This window comes from Lithobates pipiens, unplaced genomic scaffold (genome assembly GCF_037356315.1).
Source record: "Lithobates pipiens isolate NorthernLeopardFrog02 unplaced genomic scaffold, aLitPip1_a1.2 Scaffold_8, whole genome shotgun sequence".
In the NCBI taxonomy this organism is placed as follows: Eukaryota; Metazoa; Chordata; class Amphibia; order Anura; family Ranidae; genus Lithobates; species Lithobates pipiens.
Genome location: NW_027507903.1, coordinates 663,197,323 through 663,220,238, shown reverse-complemented (window position 1 = coordinate 663,220,238; position 22,916 = coordinate 663,197,323). Strand labels below are relative to the sequence as shown.

Here is a 22,916-nt window from a genome sequence, read left to right as displayed (position 1 = left end):
GAACGAGGCGCCGGTATCTCACCCGATCCACGCTGAGGGAGCTGACATTTTGCACTTGGCGTGTCTTCCGGGTTCGCGGGTCCGGTGCTGTGAGCGCCGGACCCGCATGCGCACGGGAGTTTCCATAGCTGCAAGGTCCGGCAGTGTTTGCCAGACCTTAAAGAGGGAGTCCACTGGAAAAAAAAATATTAAAAGCCAGCAGCTATAAATACTGCAGTTGCTGACTTTTAATAAATGGACACTCACCTGTCCCGGGGTCCATCAATGTCGGCAGCCGAGAACGATCGATCGCTCGGTTCTCGGCTGCTGCCGCCGACATTCTCAGGGAGGGAATCACCGCTGCGGCTTCACTTCCCGGTTCCCTACTGCACATGCGCGAGTCACTCAGAGCAATGTGAATGGTCCGCGCTGTCTCTGGGACCCGTGTCCCATGCTTAAAAAAAACCTGTGTGTAAAAAAATAATAGAAGGACTAATTTACTAAAGGCAAAAAGGTGTTTCAGTTTCCTAGATAATTTTCACTTAGCTTAGTCAAGGTGACGACAATCCACTTGGCAAAGAATACCCATTTATATGCAAGAAAAAGAAGAGTATTTTATACTGGCACATGATTGGATGATGGAAGTCAGCAGATCTTCACCTCTGAGTTTCCCATTGACCCAAAGTTTGTCCCCTCTAGTGTTGAAGTTCCAAGCCACATAGATGTGCCTCCAAACCAAATGTTGGAAGTAAGCAGGGATGCACCTCATACACTAAGGGAAATTCCCTTGCAAAGTCAACAGCCTATTTGTATTTAGTAAATCTACCTCGAGGTCTATATTATAAGCTGATAGACTGACATTCAGGTTTGAACGGGATAAGCAATTCCCCTTTGATTTCATAGACTAGAAACTTCTAGTTAATGACATTTCCAAGGAGACCGCCAGAGATGACCTTCTGTACATCTCCTGGTGTCAGGGCGACATCCCACATATTTCACCAACCAAACCCCCCCACCAAGAGTTTTGTTCCTCCCCCAGAACAATGCTGGTTTCAGCTGCTATAGAAGACCCTTTTTATGGAGACTCTTCTGGGGTACAGGTTCCCAATGAACAAAACTTGGACGATGCCAGTGTTGGAGTCCCAGGTCATACAGATCGGCCTCCAGTCCAAATGGTGAGGTCAACAGAGCTTTGTCTCGTACACTAAGAAACATTCCACTGCAAAGTATACAGCCTATTTGCCTTTAGTAAATCAACCACAAGGTGAGAATTATAAACTGGTTGCAAACATTATACGCTGGTTGAATTAAGGTTTGGGCTGGATGAGAACTTCCCCTTTGATTTCATAAACTACAGACTTTAAATCAATAACATTTCCATGGAGACTACCATATATTACATTCTTTACATCTCTTGGTGTCAGGGCATAATCCCACATGTGGATGTCACTTATTTCACCATCCAATGACTGAGAAGCTTCAAACCCTCCACCAAACGAGTCTTGTTCCTGTCCCAGAACAATGCTGGTTTCAGCCGCTATAGAAGACCCTTTCATGGAGACTCTTCTGGGGTAGAGTTTCCCATTGATCCAAAGTTGGACCAGTCCAGTGTTGGAGTCCCAGGTCACACAGATGTGTCTCCATTCCAAAGACTCAGGGTCTGTCTTAAAACTAGTGACTTCCTGGTTGATATATACAGAACAAGTGTTTGGAGGCTGTAAGAAGATCACAAAGGCATTGTCCTTCCCGGGAGTAGCGAGAGAGAAGGGAGTATAGGGGTGGGAAAGGTCGGTATAAGATCGTAGACAGACGCTGACTTTCTGCAATGGTCTTGTAATTGTAGGTCTTAGAATGACATGAGCCGTGTTGGTTCTTTTGGGGAAGACGAAGACTTTATTCTCCAAGTCTAGAGAAGAAAACACACAAAGATCATTACTGCTACATATAACAATCTATCTACAAAACACTTGGATACACTCATATATCTCAGGAAGGTCAGTATATTCATTTTTGTTTTGAATATATGTGGTTTTTAGATCCACTAACTAGTGTGCCAATGTACCTTTAGTCATCTTTTCAATTGGCCAATCAACAGACTTTCCTACCACTGATGGAGTTTAAGAACAAGGAGCATACACAGAAAGAATGGAATTTGTATATAGATAATACACCAATCAGTTGTAACATTATGATCACCCACTATAATCCATTGAGGCATGGGCTCCACTAAACCTCTGAAGGTATGCTGTGGTATCTGTCACCAAACCATCAGTAGCAGATTCTTGAAGTCCTGTATGTTGTGAGTTGAGGCCTCCATAGATCAGACTTGCTTTTACAGTATATTCCACAAATGCTCAATTGTATTGAAATCTGAGGAATTTGGAGGCCAAGTCATCATCATCATGCTCGAACCATTTGTGGATTCATCAGACCAGGCCTCTTTCTTCCATGGCCCTGTGGTCCAGTTCTGATGTTCACGTGCCCATTGTGGCTACTTTTGGCTGTGAACACGGGTTAGAATGGGCATCCTGATCAGTGTGAGGCTACACAGCCCTATACACAACAAACTGTTATGCAATAATTAATGTAGAACCCTGAAGTTTAGGCAGAGTGGCTCCTAAATTTACCTGCCAGGTATAGCTGCCTTGGCCAATTGTTAGGGATCAATTGATTTCACCCTAAGTCTGGAATTGCTGCACTTCTCTCTTCTGTCACTAGATGGCCTGGTATCTGGGGACATTAGATAAGACAAAGGCATTGCAAGCACAGATTAGGAATGAATAGAGTATCTCAGCCAATGGGCTGAGATCTTCATGAGTCCCTTGGCCTGCTGGGAGAGCCTATTTATTTGGGTGAGGTCAGGTGATCGGGGGTTCTGCGCCACCTGGACGGTGGTCTGGGTGGACTTGTGTTGTGCTGCCCAGGCTCCTAAGCTGCAGTTTGGGCCCACCCCGGTTACATCTGGCTGCTAGGCTGTCTAAGGCCTATCCAGAAGCAAGAGACCAGCGTAGGGTTAGGACTGCGGCTTGCAGTTCAAAATGAAGTGCCGGTTCTGTCAGCCAGAAGACCTGTCGTGGTCAGAGGTAGAGGGAAGCTGTTGCCACTAAGGGACCAACCACCTTGCTATCAGGGACCACGGTGAGTATCTGAAGCAAGTACCGGAGCATTATTCTCACCAACCAGGGACGGTGAAGAATCTGGAAACTTCTGCAGGTGCCAAGCCAGGAACTCAGTCAGCAAAAGCAAGGGACCGAGCAGGCCAGTTTGGTGTCGCTTGCGGAGTATCTGGAGTGCCAAGCCAGGGACTCAGCAGGGAAGCGGGGGTGACGCTTGAGGAAGATACTGGGTGATGGGATTGTGAAGAGCTCAAGGGATTCAGTGGTAGTGAATCAGCAAGTCTTGTGAGAGAGACTGGGAGCTCAGAGAGTTGAGAATATATCAGAAGTGATTGTAGAGGAATGCCAGAGTTCATTACAACTTGTGTTAAAAACTGTTATAAGACTGTTGTCATAGGAGACAGCAAACCTACACATGCAGATGTGGTATCCTGCTGGGTACCTTTCCCTGCATAGCTGTCTACCTGTAGAGATCTCGGAGTCTGCCAATTGGCATTGCAACTGCTGGGGTGGTGTCCTGGCCCAAACCCTCTCTCCCACAGTTTGACCAAGAAAAAATAAATCACTTTGCATTCAAGAAATGTCTGGCGCCCATGAATCTAACTTACATTTCACCCACTATGCCTTGCAACCCACTCTATACAGAAGGATGTCAGCTATCCCTGGCTCTGGAGGTTCTCATTGGACTAAAGGAGGCCTGGGACCTCACTACATTAACAAAGAGTAAATAGATAAGATGACAGACTTACGCAAATTTTTAGGCTGGACAAGAACTTCTCCTTTCATTTCATAGAGTAGAGACTGCCAACTAAGAATATTTCCATGGAGATCACCAGAGGTGACTTTCCGAATGTCTTCTGGAGTCAGGACATAATCCCACATGTGGACGTCACTTATTTCACCAACCAATGACTGAGAAGCATCAAACCCTCCACCGTAAGAATCTTGTTCCTGTCCCAGAATTAGGCTGATTGCAGTTTCAATAGAAGACCCTTTACTGCAGACTCCTCCGGGGTAGAGCTGTCCATTGACCCAAAGTTGGACCAACCCAGAGTCAGAGGCCCAAGTCACACAGGTGTGCCTCCAGTCCAGAGGTTCTGAGTCTGTCGTGATAAAATTGCTTCCTTGATTTATATGCATCACATATACATTATAGCGACTTGGAGGGTAGAACATGATTATTAAAGCATCAGAGCTCTTTGAAGTCGCACCAGACAAGAGACAATAGCCGCGTGAAAGTTCACTGTAGGAACGTAGACAGACGCTGACTTTCTGCAATGGCTCTGTAATTGTAGGTCTTAGAATGACATGAGCCGTGTTGGTTTCTTTGGGGAAGACGAACATTTTACCTTCCATGTCTAGGGAAGAAAACAGACAAAACTCATTACTGATACTCATCAAAGCTTTAGATGATGGACAATAAACTCAGAATTTATTTATAGATGATAGAAAAGAAAAATGTATATACTCATATACTGTATATCAGGAAGATCATGTACATATATATATATATTGTAGACATGTCACTGGAGAAGTGGTTGAGGGGGTGTACATCTCACCTAGGTTGCTACACAGTGTGAGATGGTAAGTCCAGGATGGATCAGTTTCTCAGCAGCGATATGCTGCTGAGTTGTTATTTAATCTTGCCGGGCCTGGGTTTATATGGAATGGCAGGTAGGTTTGGTAGAGGGACCTGTCATTCCACACCCCCCATCCCTCGTTCCAGTTCTGGGTTTTGGATCAGGTGAGCTTTGATCCTAATTAGCCTGGGAAGGTAAAGGCTCTGCTGGGCCTGCAGGTGATTGCTCTCAGCCAGGGAAACGAACAGTCTGTGTGTTTGAGGAAGCTGCAAGCACAGCCACTGCTGGAGCTAAAATCCACCCTGCGATATCCAGGCGAAAGACGCTGTGTTTATAAGTGTCAGATAGGTGAGAAGAACCTGTTAGTAAGCGCCCAGCCGGGCTAGGTTGTTTTGTTTTTGTTATTATTTTGTTCCTGTTATACACAAGAAGCACGGTGTTGCTGTATACTTTGTTTGTTGGATTGTTTATACCACGAATAAACGCCAAGGTCTACTTTATAAAGTCCAAGTCTGCTGTGAACTGTGTCCAAACACACCCTACCCCGGGAAGATCCCTTACAATTGGTGGAGGTAGCGGGCAACACGGTTGCTAGGGGCAACGGTGTGGACAGACTTGGCTACAGCTGCTGATGTCCTGGGTGAAAGCTGCAACTACACTCCAAGAACAGTCCAGCAACATGGAGGAGATGCTGAAGCAGTTTATGCAAGTGAGTTTGCAACAACAGCAACGACATGAACAGTCCATGGCTGCACAACAACAACTTATCGAGCACCTGATAGCAAATCGAGAGGCGCCTGTGGTTGCTAATCCACCCACAGTGATGGGAGCCGCTCCAGAGATTTTTTTTGGGAGAAGGACTGTGCAGAATGCGCTGCAAAAGATGACTGCTGAGGACGATGTTGAAGCCTATCTAACAGTATTTGAGCGCGTGGCTGAGCGAGAGAAGTTACCAGCCGCTGAGTGGGCAGAGGTAATTGCGCCATATTTAACAGGTGAACCTCAAAAAGCCTACTATGACCTCAGTGAGCAAGAGGTTAAGGACTATACTCGGCTAAAAGAGGAGATACTTGCCCGACTAGGAGTTACTACTGCAGTCCGTGCCCGGAGGGTACGCAACTGGAGCTACAGTCTGGACAAATCAGCGAGGTCCCAGATGTATGACCTAATCCATTTGGCAAGAAAGTGGTTGGAGCCAGACACTTCTACTCCTGCACAAATCCTAGAGAAGGTCGTGATGGATCGCTACCTCCGAGCGCTTCCTACTGACCTACAACGCTGGGTGGGACAAGGTGATCCTAAGAATGCAAACGAACTTGTCAACCTCGTGGAGAGGTTCCAGGCGACTGAGGACTACCTCCGTGATGTTCCTGCAGCATCTTCACCTCCCCGGAGCGCCAGATCTGTGCCGTCAGCTGGTAAGAGACTTCCATCTATTGGGGGAGTGTGGAGGGGTGCTGATGGAGGGAAAAGGGCTCAAGTGGTGTCTCAGGGACAAAAGACTGGTGATGGTCCCGGGTGGCTAAGGGGCTCTGAAAAGGACTCCTTGCCAAAGAGACCAGGCCCTATCCAGTGTTGGAGATGCCATGAGGCGGGACACGTGTCGGCCCATTGCCCTCTTACCACTGAACCCATGGAGTGTGACGCTAGCCGGCGTCAGTCGCTGTTTGCGGAACCATCTTGTGCTGCAGTTCCTGGACTAGAGACTGAACCGCAAATCTGCAATATTACCATCAATGACCTTCCCGTTGAGGCGTTAATGGACTCGGGAAGCCTCGTAACCTTGGTGCATGCTAGCCTGGTGACTGGGGACTTAGAGTCTAAAAAGCATATGAGTGTTGTGTGCATACATGGTGATACAAAAGTGTACCCTATAGCGCTGGCTAAAGTCGGGACTGAACAAGGCACCGTACAATATGAAGTGGGTGTGGTTAAAAACCTCATGCATAATGTAATATTGGGGCGCGATTTTCCATTATTCTGGGCTCTCTGGGAAAAAAGAAAAATCCCAGAAAGGAGTGAGGATACCTCTAAGGGGGTTGCCTTGTCCACTGTGAGTGATAAAAGTATGCAGGATGAAAATGATTGTTTTCCTTTGCAGGTCCTGGCTGGGGAGGAGGAGGCTCCTCCCACTGAGCAAAATATACTAGACTTAGAGGTGTCTAGGGATAATTTTGGGGCTGCACAATTACAGGACCCCACTCTCAAAAATGCGAGAGAGCAGGTTGCTGTAATGAATGGGGTACCTCAGGAACCAGATGCTGAAAAAAGATTTCCACATTTTTCGGTGACTAATGATCTTTTCTATAGAGTCAATAAGATTAAGGATGAGATTGTGGAACAGCTTCTGGTACCTAAGCCGTACCGGCGTCAGGTGCTTGACATGGCACATAACCATGTTCTTGGGGGACACTTGGGGACTGACAAAACGCGAGAGAGGGTTCTCCAGAGGTTTTTTTGGCCGGCGATATATGATGACATTAAAAAATACTGCGAGTCGTGCCCCACATGTCAGGTTAGTGCCCCAGTGTCACATTTTCGCAGTCCTTTGGTTTCGCTCCCTATTATAGAGGTGCCTTTTGAGCGTATTGCCATGGATTTAGTGGGTCCCGTTGTAAAGTCAGCTAGAGGACACCAGTATATTTTGGTAGTCATCGATTATGCGACCCGCTATCCTGAGGCTGTACCCTTAAGAAACACTGCATCTAAAACAATTGCACGTGAGTTGTTTTATATGTTCTCTAGGACTGGGATCCCCAAAGAAATCCTAACTGACCAAGGTACGCCGTTTATGTCAAAACTGATGAAGGAATTATGTAAACTATTTAAAGTCTCACACATCCGTACCTCTGTATACCACCCCCAGACGGACGGATTGGTGGAGAGATTTAATAAAACTTTGAAACATATGTTGAAGAAAGTGGTGGCAAAAGATGGTCGTGACTGGGATCATTTATTACCCTACCTCATGTTTGCTATTAGGGAAGTGCCCCAAGCGTCCACAGGGTTCTCACCATTCGAGTTGGTCTATGGTCGTCACCCTAGGGGTCTACTGGACATTGCAAAAGAGACATGGGAGAGTGAGTCCACCCCATACAAGAGTGTTATTGAGCATGTAGCACAAATGCAGGACCGTATAGCCACGGTAATGCCCCTGGTAAGGGAACACCTCCAGAGAGCTCAAGAGGCCCAAAGTAGAATTTACAACCGGTCCGCAAGAATCAGGACATTCAACCCAGGCGATAGGGTTCTTGTACTAGTCCCCACTGTTGAGAGTAAACTCTTAGCGAAGTGGCAAGGTCCTTATGAAATTGTTGAAAAGATCAGTGAGGTGAACTACAAGGTGCACCAACCAGGTAGAAGGAAGCCTTTCCAAGTTTATCACATAAACTTGATCAAGCCCTGGAAAGACAGGGAATCCTTGGTGGCGACAAATACTGTTAATAATTTGTCACCACCAATCCCTCCAGTCAAGGTAGGTGATGCTCTATCAGTGTCACAGAAACAGGAGGCTCTGGAATTTTTACAGAAAAACAAAAACAAGTTCTCTGACCTCCCAGGGCGTACCCACCTCATCCATCATCACATTGAAACTGAGCCTAGAAGCAGAGTAAACCTAAAGCCCTATAGGATACCGGAGGCACGTAGAAAAGCCGTATCTGACGAGGTAAAACGTATGCTTGATCTGGGGGTAATTGAGGTGTCACAGAGTGAATGGTCCAGCCCGATTGTGCTAATCCCAAAGCCCAATGGAACTTGGAGGTTCTGTAACGATTTCAGAAAGTTGAATGAGATCTCCAAGTTCGATGCGTATCCTATGCCCAGGGTAGATGAGTTGATTGAGAAGTTAGGTAATGCCAGGTACATAACCACCCTCGATCTCACAAAGGGCTATTGGCAGATTCCACTTTCTGGCGAGGCTAAAAAGAAAACTGCATTCTCCACCCCTGATGGGCTATTCCAGTATGTAGTGATGCCATTCGGGTTACATGGAGCGCCTGCAACTTTCCAGAGGTTGATGGACTTGATTCTGCGACCACATCGGGATTACTCAGCCGCCTACCTCGATGATGTGGTCATTTTTAGCCCTGATTGGGAAAGTCACCTCTGTAAGGTACAGGCCGTGTTGGATGCCATAAGTGATGCAGGGTTGACCATAAATGCCGAGAAGTGTGCTCTAGCCCTAGAAGAGGCCAAATATCTGGGCTACATTGTTGGAAGAGGATTGGTTAGGCCACAGCTAAATAAAATTGAGGCAATACAGAATTGGCCTAGACCCCTGACAAGGAAACAGGTTAGAACTTTCCTGGGTATTACGGGTTATTACCGTTGATTTGTGCCGAACTTTGCCTCAGTTGCTGCTCCACTAACTGACTTGACAAAGGGCGGAAAGACAGCAATGGTCACGTGGACCCCAGAGGCCGAGAAGGCTTTCCAAAGCCTTAAGTCTGCCTTGTGCCAACCACCTGTGTTAGTCACCCCCGATTTCAGGCGAGAATTTCTGGTCCAGACAGATGCCTCTAGCACAGGCTTAGGTACAGTACTCTCACAAGTAGTGAATGGTGAGGAGCATCCGGTGACGTACTTGAGTAGAAAACTAACCCCGGCCGAGAAAAATTATGCCATTGTGGAGCGAGAATGTTTGGCAGTGAAGTGGGCCCTAGAATCTTTAAAGTATTACTTGCTAGGCAGGAAATTCAAGTTGGTGACAGACCATGCCCCCCTAACATGGATGAAGTTAAACAAGGAGAGAAATGCGAGAGTGACTAGATGGTTTCTGTCCCTACAAAACTTTAATTTCACTGTGGAACACAGGCCAAGGAAATTACAGGCAAATGCTGACGCATTGTCGAGGGTAAGTTGTCTGTGGGGACAAAAGGCTCAGCCCTCCGGTCTGAAAAAGAGGGGGGGGGATATGTAGACATGTCACTGGAGAAGTGGTTGAGGGGGTGTACATCTCACCTAGGTTGCTACACAGTGTGAGATGGTAAGTCCAGGATGGATCAGTTTCTCAGCAGCGATATGCTGCTGAGTTGTTATTTAATCTTGCCGGGCCTGGGTTTATATGGAATGGCAGGTAGGTTTGGTAGAGGGACCTGTCATTCCACACCCCCCATCCCTCGTTCCAGTTCTGGGTTTTGGATCAGGTGAGCTTTGATCCTAATTAGCCTGGGAAGGTAAAGGCTCTGCTGGGCCTGCAGGTGATTGCTCTCAGCCAGGGAAACGAACAGTCTGTGTGTTTGAGGAAGCTGCAAGCACAGCCACTGCTGGAGCTAAAATCCACCCTGCGATATCCAGGCGAAAGACGCTGTGTTTATAAGTGTCAGATAGGTGAGAAGAACCTGTTAGTAAGCGCCCAGCCGGGCTAGGTTGTTTTGTTTTTGTTATTATTTTGTTCCTGTTATACACAAGAAGCACGGTGTTGCTGTATACTTTGTTTGTTGGACTGTTTGTACCACGAATAAACGCCAAGGTCTACTTTATAAAGTCCAAGTCTGCTGTGAACTGTGTCCAAACACACCCTACCCCGGGAAGATCCCTTACAATATATATATATATATATATATATTTTTTTTTTACATTTTCCATCTTCTGAGTGTAGCGCCCACTACGTTTAGGTAGGTGTTCAGTGTTTTTTTTTTTTTTTTTTTTTTTTTTTTGATAGTGTAGGATATAGAGACAGGTAAAATTGTCCAGGGTCTTGTTCTTTTTTTGGCCTGGTTGTTTATTTAGGGATGGGAGTGTCAGAGTAGATGGGGGCATGGCTGCCTACACTTGGGCTCAGGGATACCTCCTCTTCTTGACAGTGGATTTTGCTGGAAAGAGAGGAAGGACTGAGGCCTGAGTGGCAGGAAACCCATGTGAGAGAATTGACCAATGGTTAATTTCTTTGGTCAATGGGAGGTCTCTCATATAAAAAGGGGGGGTCACATGCTCCAGGGGGAGTCAGGAGGGAGATCAGAAGGAGTCTGAAGGCCGCAGGGCCGGGGGTTCAGAGACCCCGGAGCCGGATAGCCGGAAGAGGAGTCCAGGGAGGCCAACGTCTGGTCCCTGGACGAAAAGTCATCATGTAGTACTAAAGGAAGACCGTGTGTTCCAATGCGGGGATGCGCTGGACAGCATAGAGGAGGAAGTAGGAGCTAAGTGGACCGAGAAAACTGGGAATCAACTTTCTGTGAGTAACATGGACTGTTGATTGGGAGAGAGCAAAGGGAGTGCAACCCAGTGGTGCTAATCTGTAACTTAATACTATGCATCCAAGGACCACATTATCAAGCACTTTTCCAGGACTGACGGGGATTTGACAACAAGAGTCATGGAAATAGGCAGTGTGGCCTGCGACTTTGGAGTCTACATCCACAGCATTATTCAGAGTGATGCTTGTCTGTCCATATTGGAAGTGCTAAGGTCTGAAATGGGAATCGGAATCAGGAAAGTATCGCTAGAAGGGTGTTAACTATCAAATACTAAGGGCAACAAATCAGTACCCTTTTTGGATTCAAAGCTGGGGTCGGATGGAGCATCTCATATATTCCATTCAACAGACCACCGATTTATGTCCAGAATAAAGTCTTATAAAATCCAGAGTTTGCTTGGTGTCCTGAAATTGCATGGGGGATTGAAAGCGGGGTTATTTGACAAAAAGGTAATGAACAAACACAGCAGCTCCCAAGGGGGTAGTGCGCTACATCAGTTAGCCAATATAAGGTATAATTATGTTAATCTCCAAATGGTCCTCCAACTGAAGGTTTCAGTTGTAGACGTATAGAAGCCCTAACACTATCAGGTATGAGAACAGTTCAACGTAAGTATCCATATCTGATACTAGACATGTGCAATTCGTTTTGGTCCAAATGTAAATTCAAACACATTTTGTGGTTATTCAGAAATGTGGCTGTGTCCGAATCTCCAAATGAAATAGTAACACATTTTGTGAACATTTGTTGAAGTTCCTTTTGTTTAGTTCGTTTTTTTTGATCGGTCGAATAATGATCGATGATTCAAATTCTGTGTGAAGATAGCTGGTTGTTAAGGAGCGGGCTGGGAATCTAGAATGCCATGACTGACAACCGATGACTTTTCAGCTGTCAGCGGGCTTCCCTGCTGAGAGCTGAAATGTAAACAAAAGAATGCCGGCTATAGAAAATTCAGTAAAAGAACAGCGTGGGGCCCCCTTGCCAATCCATACCAAGCCCTTTGGACATGCAGCCTGGCAGGAAAGAAAAGAGGGGGATGAGAGAAGCGAACCCCCCCCCGAACTACAAAATGGAGCCTTGTGGATGAGGACCCCTTCCCCACAACCCTGGGTGGTGGTTGTGGGGGTCTCCTGATGGGGGGCTTATCAGACTCTGTAAACCCCCTTTAACAAGCAACCCCCCCCACTATGTAAATGAGTATAGGGGAACATAGTACCTCTACCCATTCACCAAAAAATGATAAAAGGTAAATAAAGACACAACACAAGTTTTTGACGATTCCTTTATTAACCACTTAAGGACCGAGCCTCTTACTGAGATTTGGTGTTTACAAAGTTAAAAAAAAAAAAAAATTGCTAGAAAATTACTTAGAACCCCCAAACATTATATATATTTTTTTCTAACACCCTAGAGAAAAAAATGGGGGTCGTTGCAATACTTTCTGTCACACCGTATTTGCGCAGCGGTCTTACAAGCGCACTTTTTTGGGAAAAAATACACTTATTTGATTTGATTTTGGCGTGGGGTTCCCCTTAATATCCATACCAGACATGGGGACAAGGTACTATGGGGTGGGGGGGGGGGGGGTATTATTATTATGCACAATTTCTATAGCGCCAACAGTTTACGCAGCACTTTACAATGTATAGGGGGGACAACACAATTACAGTACAATACAAAAGGTACAGGAGGGCCCGACTCGTAGAGCTTACATTCTAAAGGGAGGGGGTGGTGGTACAAAAGGTAATAGCTGCAGAGAATGATTTGATGGGGGTAGAACCCAAGTTGGGGGCATGTGGTCTGGTATGGTTCAGGAGGAAAAATAAACAACGAGGTATGGAAACCGGCCTCTGTAAATGAACAGCTGGCACTCATCTACTCATCCTAATACAGTGGGGCTCAGTATCCAATGATACATGGAAAAATATATACATCGATACCAAAAGCAAGCATAGAAAAAGATGCCACATATAGAGCCATAGAAATATCGTGTCTAAAAAATGCAACTCCAGCATACAAATACAAATTCTGGATAAAATATCCAAATATGCAAGACCATGAAAACATGAAAAATCTCCACCGTGCACCAAGGGAGAGGCAGGTGACTACACTTGACATCAAAAATTCAAAACAAATAAAAAAAAAAGATTTTTTGAAAAATCCAACGGTCAAGTTAAGTAGTCTAAAATGCTTTGGGAGAAACGGCAGGACGAAAATGAGGAGCTGGATACAAGCTGGATAAAGTTCCACCTCAAAAATCCTGATCAGAGTGGATCCGGAGAACAAAAAATTAAACAGGCATCTGTCTGAAACCATGAAATCAAGCTGAGACAGAAGTACAGGTAAATCACACTTGTTTAATAATAAAAGTAAAAAGAACAAACGTAGTCAAAACATAGCCAAAGTTCAGTAACCGGAACTGATAGTCAGGGATCAATGTAGTGGAACAGCAAGCAGAATCTGAAGCCAGAAGGGATGTCAGCAAAGCAAAGCAAGTCTTGAACAGGGTCACAAGAGAGCGTTTCTGTGATGTTGACCAAGGCGAAGGCAGAGAGCCTCTGGACTGGGTGGCTTAGGTAGGCAGGACTGACGAGCAGGATATCATCAACAGGTGAGTAACGGTGGAGAGATGGGAGCTGGCAATCAGCCGACAGCTGAACAGCCAGCTCAGAGAAGGAAGGGTTGAGCCCAGCTCAGAGAAGGAAGGGCTGAGCCCAGCTCAGAAAAGGAAGGGCTGAGCCCAGCTCAGAGAAGGAAGGGCTGAGCCCAGCCCTGAGAGCATCATATCAATCAGTAATGGAGTCAACCCAAATTCCAGCAGGGGGAACAATTGGCAATACCCGTACCTATAGTGTGACCTACCTTATTCGGGTATGAGGGTGAATGCTCTGCAGACAGCGGACGTGACTGTAATCTGTCACATTTTAATTTTCTGTTATCCATTATGTTGAAGAGATCAAACAGTGTCCAGGCAGCTGAGCAAGAGATCACTCTATTATCCTGCTATTACCTGTGGGATTAGTCGTGGTATACACCGCATCCCTATCCCCACGGGTGGCTAGGGAGTGATAACATAACTGCATACACCTTGAATAGGCGTGTGGATAGCCGCTCGATACAATAGCCTGGATAGCCGCGTCTCTTGCTCTCGTGCCAAAGATTGTCCGTGCTGCATCGCCGCCTGGGATTCAGGGCATGGACAAACTTTGGCACAAGAGTGCGGGACACGGATATCCAGGCTATTGTATCCAGTGGCTATCCACAGATGGAGAGTCAGACGTTCAAGGGAGAGTGTGGCGTCAACGCGTTTCACAGGGAAACCCCTCCCCCCCGCTTCTTCTGGACGCACTGACAACTTACCTTGACCATTGGATCTTTCAAAAAAAATATTGATATTTTTGACGTGCTGGATTTTGTCAAGTGTAGTCACCTGCCTCTCCCTTCCACCTGGATTGTCCACCCACACGGTGCTTGCTATTACACTATCCAATGATTTCACAGTGCTCCTATTGATCCTTAATACGATGCATGCGTAGTGCAGACATTTTCATATCTGTTCGTTTGTTTCTCTTTACGTATTTGTTTGTTCACTGACAACGTTGTCATCAGATTTTTTTTTTCTTATATTGCCGTCATTGTTTACATTTAAGTTCTCAGTGGAGAAGCCTCCTGTGCCTTTATCACTAACTGAGTTTTGGCTACAACAGCAATTCAAAATCATGCACTGTTCCTACATTCCTTTTACATTCTCAAACAATGAACTGCCGTGTCTCCTCCAACTATCACTGATGTCAAAATAGAAACTTTCTAGGCTCTTACGCAAAGAAAAACTGAACTTAGCCCTCTCTCCTCACAACCTGTTCTCTCAACTTCCACAACAAATGATCTCAGAAGTATTGCCAGTAAGGATGAGCCGAACACCCCCCCAGAACCTGCGAACAAATCTAAAATTTGCATGAACTTTAGAACCCTATTAAAGTCTATGGAACTCGAATGTTCAAAATCAAAAGTGCTAATTTTAAAGGCTAATTTGCAAGTTATTGTCCTAAATAGTGTTTGGGGACCCGGGTCCTGCCCCAGGGGACATGGATCAATGCAAAAAAAGTTTTAAAAACGGTCTTTTTTCGGGAGCAGTGATTTTAATAATGATTAAAGTGAAACAATAAAAGTGTAATATTCCTTAAAATTTCGTACCTGGGGGGTGTCTATAGTATGCCTGTGAAGGGGCGCATGTTTCCCATGCATAGAACTGTCCCTGCACAAAGTGTCATTTCTGCAGAAAAAAAAGTCATTTAAAATCACTCACGGCTATAATGAATTGTCGGCTCCCCGTAATACTCATTGAAAGTCATTGATAAAAAAAAAGCATGGGGTTTCCCCAAATTCAATTACCAGGCTCTTCAGGTCTGGTATGGATATTAAGGGGAACCCCCATCAAATAAAAAAAAATTGACGTGGGGTTCCCCCTAAATATCCATACCAGACCCTTTATCCGAGCACGTAACCTGGCAGGCCGCAGGAAAAGAGGGGAGGACGAGAGAGCGTCCCCCCCTCCCTCCTGAACCGTACCAGACCACATGCCCTCAACATTGGGAGGATGCTTTGGGTTACATTTGTACCCCCTTACCATTTCAAACGGGGGGGCGGGATCTGGGGGTCCCCTTGTTATAGGGGGCTTCCAGATTCTGATAAGCCCCCTGCCCGCAGACCCCCACAACCACCGGCCAGGGTTGTGAGGATGAGGCCCTTGTTCTCATCAACATGGGAACAAGGTGCTTGGGGGACCCCAAAGCATCCTCCCAATGTTGAGGGCATGTGACCTGGTATGGTTCGGGGGGCGCTCTCTCGTCCCCCCTCTTTTCCTGTGGACTGCCAGGTTGCGTGCTCGGATAAAGGGTCTGGTATGGATAAATTTGGATGGAGTTCCCCTTAAAATCCATACCAGGTATGGATATTTGGGGGGAACCCCACGTCATTTTTTTTTTAAATTGACGCTGGGTTCCCCTTGATATCCATACCAGACCTGAAGGGACTGGTAATTGAATTTGGTGGAACCCCACACTTTTTTTTTATCAATGACTTTCAATGAGTGTCCTCTGTATTACGGGGAGCTGACAATTCATTATAGCCGCGAGTACTTTTGAATGACTTTTTTTTCCTGCAGAAATGACACTTTGTACAGGGACAGTTCTAAGCACAAGAAACATGCGCCCCTTCACAGGCATACTATAGACACCCCCCAGGTACGAAATTTAAAGGAATATTACACTTTTATTGTTTCACTTTAATCACTAATAAAATCACTGCTCCCGAAAAAATGACAGTTTTTAAAACTTTTTTTTGCATTGATACATGTCCCCTGGGGCAGGACCCGGGTCCTCAAACACTTTTTAGGACAATAACTTGCATATAAGCCTTTAAAATTAGCACTTTAGATTTATCCCATAGACTTGTATAGGGTGTTCCGCTGCTTTTCGAATTTGCCACGAACACCCCAAATTGTTCGCTGTTGGGTGAACAGGTGAACACCCAATGTTCGAGTCGATCATGAGTTCGACTGAAACTCGAAGCTCATCCCTAATTGCCAGCCTCGAAGATCTTCTCATCTGGGCCCCTTTCACTGGACAGTGGGATTGATTGACCTGCCCTAGAACTTCCTCCAAAAAGCTTGATGCTGCAGTTCTACCTTCTTACTGCTCATGTTGTCGGACACTGGTACCTCATATAACTTTTTTTTTTATATAGTTATAGTGATGTTTTTATATTTATTACTTCTCCCTCCACCCGGTGTTAAGTGCTACCTAAGTGCTACCTATTTCACTATTTTACCTCCCTTTTGAAAAAGTACTTGATATATTCTGAGCTCCTCTTATGTAAGATACCAGCCTTGGTTTCCCCAATGCCTCCCCACTACCCCCCCAGGATTCCCACGCAAGGGTTTTAACTTCAAATCAATAAATAAACAACGAATGGAAAATACCGAGCCAGCTGGCTCTCTGATGAGCACTGCTGTTCAGGCGTTGACCTCGGTCCTCTTGACCCTGTAACTGTGTCCCTGTTTGGTACCCACTCTGTACCTCTGGTGACACTCTCTCTTATAGCTTCCTGTCTGCTACAGCCCACCGGCTTGGGGCCTCTGTCTGCTCTGTCAGACTGTACTCCCTTGCACGCCTGGACTCCTCGGGAGGGTGGAGCCCAGAACCCCGGTCCTGGCTTCTCTCTAAGCCCAGGACCCACCTGCACAATCAACAAGCCAGACTCCTGGCTGTTCCCAAAACCCAGTCCCAGGATTGGAGATTCCATCCCACCCAGATTGCTATGAAATCTCCAGGCTCCAGGTCCACAACTGGATTTTACCAACCACAGAGGAAACTGAGAAAAAACAAATGTCCCCCAAATTAAATAATCCCCCTGGAGCCTCTCAACCTGTCTATTTGAGAATCCTGGGCGACAATCGCTCAAAGAGGGATCTGTACTGTCACGTACCCTGTTACCCCGAGAAATAAGACCTAGTGTGATTATCAGTGATGGCTACAATATAAGCCCTACCCCCAAATAAGCCCTACCCTGAAAATAAGACCTACGAGGACTTTAACTAGGGCTTTTTTGGGGGGTAGGGCTTATATTGCAGCCATCACCGGCAATCACGCTAGGTCTTATTTTCGGGGAAACAGGGTAGTATATGTAGCCCCCTTTTCCCAAAAATGGGGCTGTAAGGTAAATTTATTTTTGGCTGAGCTGTAACCAGCTCAGATTGAATGTGCATAGTTCATTGGATCTGTTCTAATCTTGACTGTGTTGTGCATTTCCCACTGTTGCCAGTAGGTGTCACTGGTATCGCAGGACAGTGTGAGAATAACAACAAGGTTTTGCATTTATTTTTGCGCTGTTAAATATAAAAAAGAGTGCGGAAACCTTTTAAAGACCCCCTGACTTTTTTTTATAAATGGATTTGGGCTTTAAGCACGCAGTTCTGGATACATCCCTTGCTCATTCTGATGGGATACAGACAGCAATAAAAACATGACATAGGGTCTAACCCTTCCACAATCCACCCAAAAATAGGAAAATGTTTCACCTGGAGTTCTAATTTAAAACCCGAAGGATATTTTGGGGAACTTAATAATTTTAAGGCTCCATGCACACTGGACGTTAAAATAACTTTATAAAAACACCAGTAGTTTTGCAGTGAGTCTTTCAATGGTTTTTGCAATAGCGTTTTTCAGGGTTAGCGTTTTTTAGCTTTTTATTTTGTTGTTGAAATTTTTTATTTTTTTTTCCAATGGATCAAAAACCTTAAAAAACTAAAGGGAGCCACGTTTTTGAGCGTTTAGCGATGTTTATTGGCGTATGAACGTTTGGCCTTTTTTTGTGGTCAGAAAAACGACTCCTGAACGCGATTTTATGGTTTCCAAAAAAATAATAAAATAAACTCCACTGCTGATAAAGTTCATAAATTTCCATGTGTGCATGGACACATAGGATAACATAGAGTGGATTTTATTGGCTGTTAAAAAAAAAAAATAACGCTTAAACTAAAAAAAAAACGTCCGTCTATGAGCCCCAGTGTGCATGGAGCCTAATGCCGTACACACATAGCAGACTATCCGACGGACTTAGTGTGGCAGACTTTCCGCCGGACTGTCCGCCGGACTTTCCGAACGAGCTACTTGCCCACACACGGTACTTTTGCAGTGGACTAATATGGCGTACTAAGTCCGCCGTACTTTTGAAATGAACGGACTCGCCCACACACGCGGAGGAAAGTCCGCTCATTTTGAGCGCGTCTCCAGGTAGCCGGGAAGAGTCCATACCAGGAGTGGCTGGCCCCATCACCTGGTATGGACTTAAAGGGGAATCCCTACGCCGAAAAATCGGCATGGGGGACCCCCCTAGGTCCATATCAGACCCTTATATGAGCACGCGACCCGGCCGGCCAGGATAGGGGGTGGGGACGAGCAGGCACCCCCCCCTCCTGAGCCGTACCAGGCCGCATGCACTCAACATGGGAGGGTGCATTGTCCCCATGTTGATGGTTGTCGGGGTCTGCGGGTGGAGGGCTTATCGGAATCCGGGAGCCCCCTTTAATAAGGGGGCCCTGGATACCAGCCCCCCACCCTATGTGAATGAGTATGGGGTACAATGTACTCCTACCCATTCACCTGTGAAAAAAGGAAAAAAATAAACACAACACACAAGGGTTAAAATAGTTTATTGCACAGCTCACAGCACAGCTCTTCCGTCTTCGGGGGTCTTCTCGCCAGACTCCTCTTGTCCACGTCTTCGGTTCTTCTTGCCGGGCCACCGCGCCTTCTTCTAGCTCTTTTACAAGCGGTGGCCCGGTCTTCTTTCGCTGTCGCTGTTGCCGCTGTCGCTGCCTTCTGTTCTTCTCTTCAGGAGATGTTGCCTCGTCGCTGTCTCCGGTAACAATGACAGAGACCCGGCGTGTGGCGACTTATATAGGGACATCACCGGATGATGTTCCCGCCCATTATGATGTCACAGTCCCAAAGGATGCTTATTAAAGGGGGCTCCCGGATTCCGATAAGCCCCCCTCCCGCAGACCCCTACAACCAACAGCCAGGGTTGTCGGGAAGAGGCCCTTGTTCTCATCAACATGGGGACAAGGTGCTTTGGAGTGGGGGGGCCGTGCGGCCCCCCTTCCCTAAGGCACCCCCATGTTGAGGGCACACGGCCCGGTATGGCTCAGGAGTGGGGGCACTCGCTCGTCCCCACCGCCTTTCCTGGCCGGCCGGGTAGCATGCTCGGATAAGGGTTTGATATGGGGGGGACCCCCACACCGATTTTTCGGCGTAGGGATTCCCCTTTAAGTCCATACCAGGTGACGGGGCCAGCGACGGGCGGGAAAAGTCCATTCATTTCAAAAGTACGACAGACTGGCACACACACGGCCGTACTGCCCGCAGAAATTTTACCCAAAAGTCCGGCGGATACACAGGCAGCCTACACACGGGCGGATTGTCCGGCGGACTTGAGTCCGCCGGACTTTTCCACTGGATTGTTTGATCATGTGTATGAGGCATTAGTCATTTCTTGTCCCAAAAGGTCCATGAGAGAAATGCTGCGCCAGACTCCTGGCATCCAAACGTATTCAATATCAGCCCATCACACCACTTACTGTAGACTAAGTATTGAGTGATCCAAATGGACAGCTGAGACAGTTCCACCCTTACCAAGCCATCTGTCTCAGTAGGGCTGAATTTAGGTCATGGCTCACACATCACCCGGCCCCTTGGCTCTCCTATGGACCTCGGTGATCTAAGGGCTGTAATTCAATGAGCAAAGCATCCATTGAGTAAGTGGAAACATCTCAGCTCTTCCATGTGGAACCTCTTTAAATAACAAATAAATGGAAAAGCAGAGGAGCATTTGAATAGCATAGCATGGAATATTACACATCACTGGTTTCTGCTAGCATCAAGTGTATGTAGGCTCGACCACCTACCTTCCTGTGCAAGAGACACGGGGACCACCAACAGCAACACCAGCACACCCAGTTCCATCTCTCTGATTAACCTATAAAATGATTAAAAATAGCTATATTGGTAAAATAGTAATCAGTGTTAAGTAATAATTCAGCATTTGTTTAGTAGACAAAGAATGGGACTATATGGCCAAAGGTACCTGGACATCCTCTTAAATTAGTGGCTATAAAAGTTACAACTATTGCAAACTCAGATGTATAACTGTACAAATGTACATTCTACATCAGGGGTCTCAAACTGGCGGCCCTCCAGCTGTTGCAAAACTACAAGTCCCATCATGCCTCTGCCTGTGGGAGTCATGCTTGTAATGGCCAGCCTTGCAATGCGTCATGGGACTTGTAGTTTTGCAACAGCTGGAAGGCCGCCAGTTTGAGACCCCTGTTCTACATCAACAAACACGACTTGTCACAGTGACAGTAAAATAATCGTAGTGAAGGGCCCACTGACTGGCACCATTACAGGAGACCATCTCTGAGGCTAATGAGATCTTCAAATGCCTGCCCTGCTGGCACAACTCAGTTATTAGGGAGTGATGTGGGCAGTGGTCAACAACAGTTCAATTTTGATCAATTTAATGGGTGGAAGGAAATAGTTTTCTTCACCCATGAAGCATGGATTACATACTCCCAATGTTTGCTTTCCTTCATCCTGACTAGGTATGAGCTCGGTGTTCAACTCAAATGCATGTTTGACTCGCCGATTGGCCGATTGTATGTTCGACAAATTCAGAACTTTGTGGACTGTTCGCACCAAATTCGTATGGCACAAATTGCCCACAATTCATTACGCCATCGATGTACATTGCTGGCATATGATTGGCCAAGCATGCACTGTGAACCCGTATGCTTGGCCAATCACCGCACCGGCAGTGAGGAGAGCCATAATTGGCCACAGACAGGATGCCTGTGGCCAATTATAGCTCAGGGGGTTTAGTACATGCCCCACACTATATAAGGCCGCCAGCCCAGCGGCCTTGTGTAGTGTGTTGTGGCGTGCATGGAAAGAGCAAGATAGACAGGGACAGTGTTCTTTTCTCTGGCATCTGCAGGAGTTAAAGTGGGTGTTGTGAGCCTCCAGCACAGTATACACCTGTATTTACCCTTTTTTGCTGGTGTTCTCTAATACAGGCATCTGCAGGAGTTAGTGGGTGTTGTGTGCCTCCAGCACAGTATACACCTGTATCTACCCTTTTTTGCTGGTGTTCTCTAATACAGGTATCTGCAAGAGTTAGTGGGTGTTGTGTGCCTCCAGCACAGTATACACCTGTATCTACCCTTTTTTGCTGGTGTTCTCTAATACAGGTATCTGCAGGAGTTAGTGGGTGTTGTGTGCCTCCAGCACAGTATACACCTGTATCTACCCTTTATTTCTGGTGTTCTCTAATACAGGCATCTACAGGAGTTAAAGTGGGTGTTGTGTGCCTCCAGCACAGTATACACCTGAAGATATCCCTTATTGCTGGTGTTGTCTGTTGCATATCTTGCATATTATCCTTTAAAATTATCACTTTTGATTTTGAACATTCAAGTCAGATAGACTTTAATAGGGTTCTAAAGTTTGTACGAATTTTTGGTCCGTTCGAAGGTTCTGGTGCGAACCGAACCAGGGGGGTGTTCGGCTCATCCCTAGTCCTAACTTATTTCCTGGACAAAGCAGACATTGAGCACCCCCCTTCAACTCTCAAATTTTGTGTGACGGAAATTTCAATGGAAAATGTCCAATAGAGCCAACACACAGTCGGAATTTCCGTCAACAAGTTCCCATCGAACATTTTCCATTGGAAAATCCTATCGTGTGTACGGGGCATAAGGGTGTCGAGTTCCTGGCTGTCATACTGATCCTCTGGCTTTAATGTTGTTGGTCACTGACCAGAATCAAGAATTTGCAGGATTTTTGATTTTTGTCATCTTCTACCTATCCAGGACAATCAAACATATTCAGCATACTTCCCCAGCTTTGTGTGTTACCTGTGATCTCTGTGTACGGTGTTGTTGGTCTGGTTGAAGCCTTCTCCCTTTGTCCAGTCTCAGCCCTCAGAAGATCCTGCTGGTAATGGCGAGATGAGAGGATTGGAGGGTGTTATAAAGTCTCGTCCTAGTTAATAACTCCTCCTCCGACCTTCATCTGTGAAATCACTATTTCTCAAAAATGAAACTACACAAAAAGAGCCTCATTGTTCACCACAAGGACATCAAATAAAAGTTAAGCAATCTGTACCTTTATGGTGATAATCTAATCTTCTCTCTGGTTCCTTGAGTAAACAGCTCAACTATCTATGGACAAACTCTGCAAGTGAACTTAGGTCAGAGAATTTCCCAAGAAAGCAAAAAAATCTATCTCTATATCAAATATCCTCCATGTTCTCCATTAATGGGATCAATATTTTTCACAATCTGACAGGACTTCCATAATGTGTAATCTATTTTGTTGTACTTCATAAACTAATAGTATCCAGTCCAGAAGTCCATAATAATGCACCATCCAATACTATAGCCGCGCTCCTGTCAGACCATAGTATGACCGGAATTCATATGGTTA

The 22,916-nt window shown here is 46.0% G+C and overlaps 1 protein-coding gene across 1 annotated transcript; it reads right to left on the bottom strand.

Moving 5' to 3' along the window:
* Positions 1-1,208: 1,208 nt before the first annotated feature.
* Positions 1,209-22,498, bottom strand: LOC143961857 (serum amyloid P-component-like). Its single transcript, XM_077471193.1, has 4 exons — positions 22,346-22,498; positions 20,339-20,409; positions 3,845-4,453; positions 1,209-1,885 (listed from the first exon to the last, which is right to left on the bottom strand). The coding sequence occupies exons 2-4, from the start codon at positions 20,394-20,396 to the stop codon at positions 1,287-1,289; spliced, it is 1,266 nt and encodes a 421-aa protein (XP_077327319.1). The 5' UTR covers positions 20,397-20,409; positions 22,346-22,498; the 3' UTR covers positions 1,209-1,286.
* Positions 22,499-22,916: the final 418 nt, after the last annotated feature.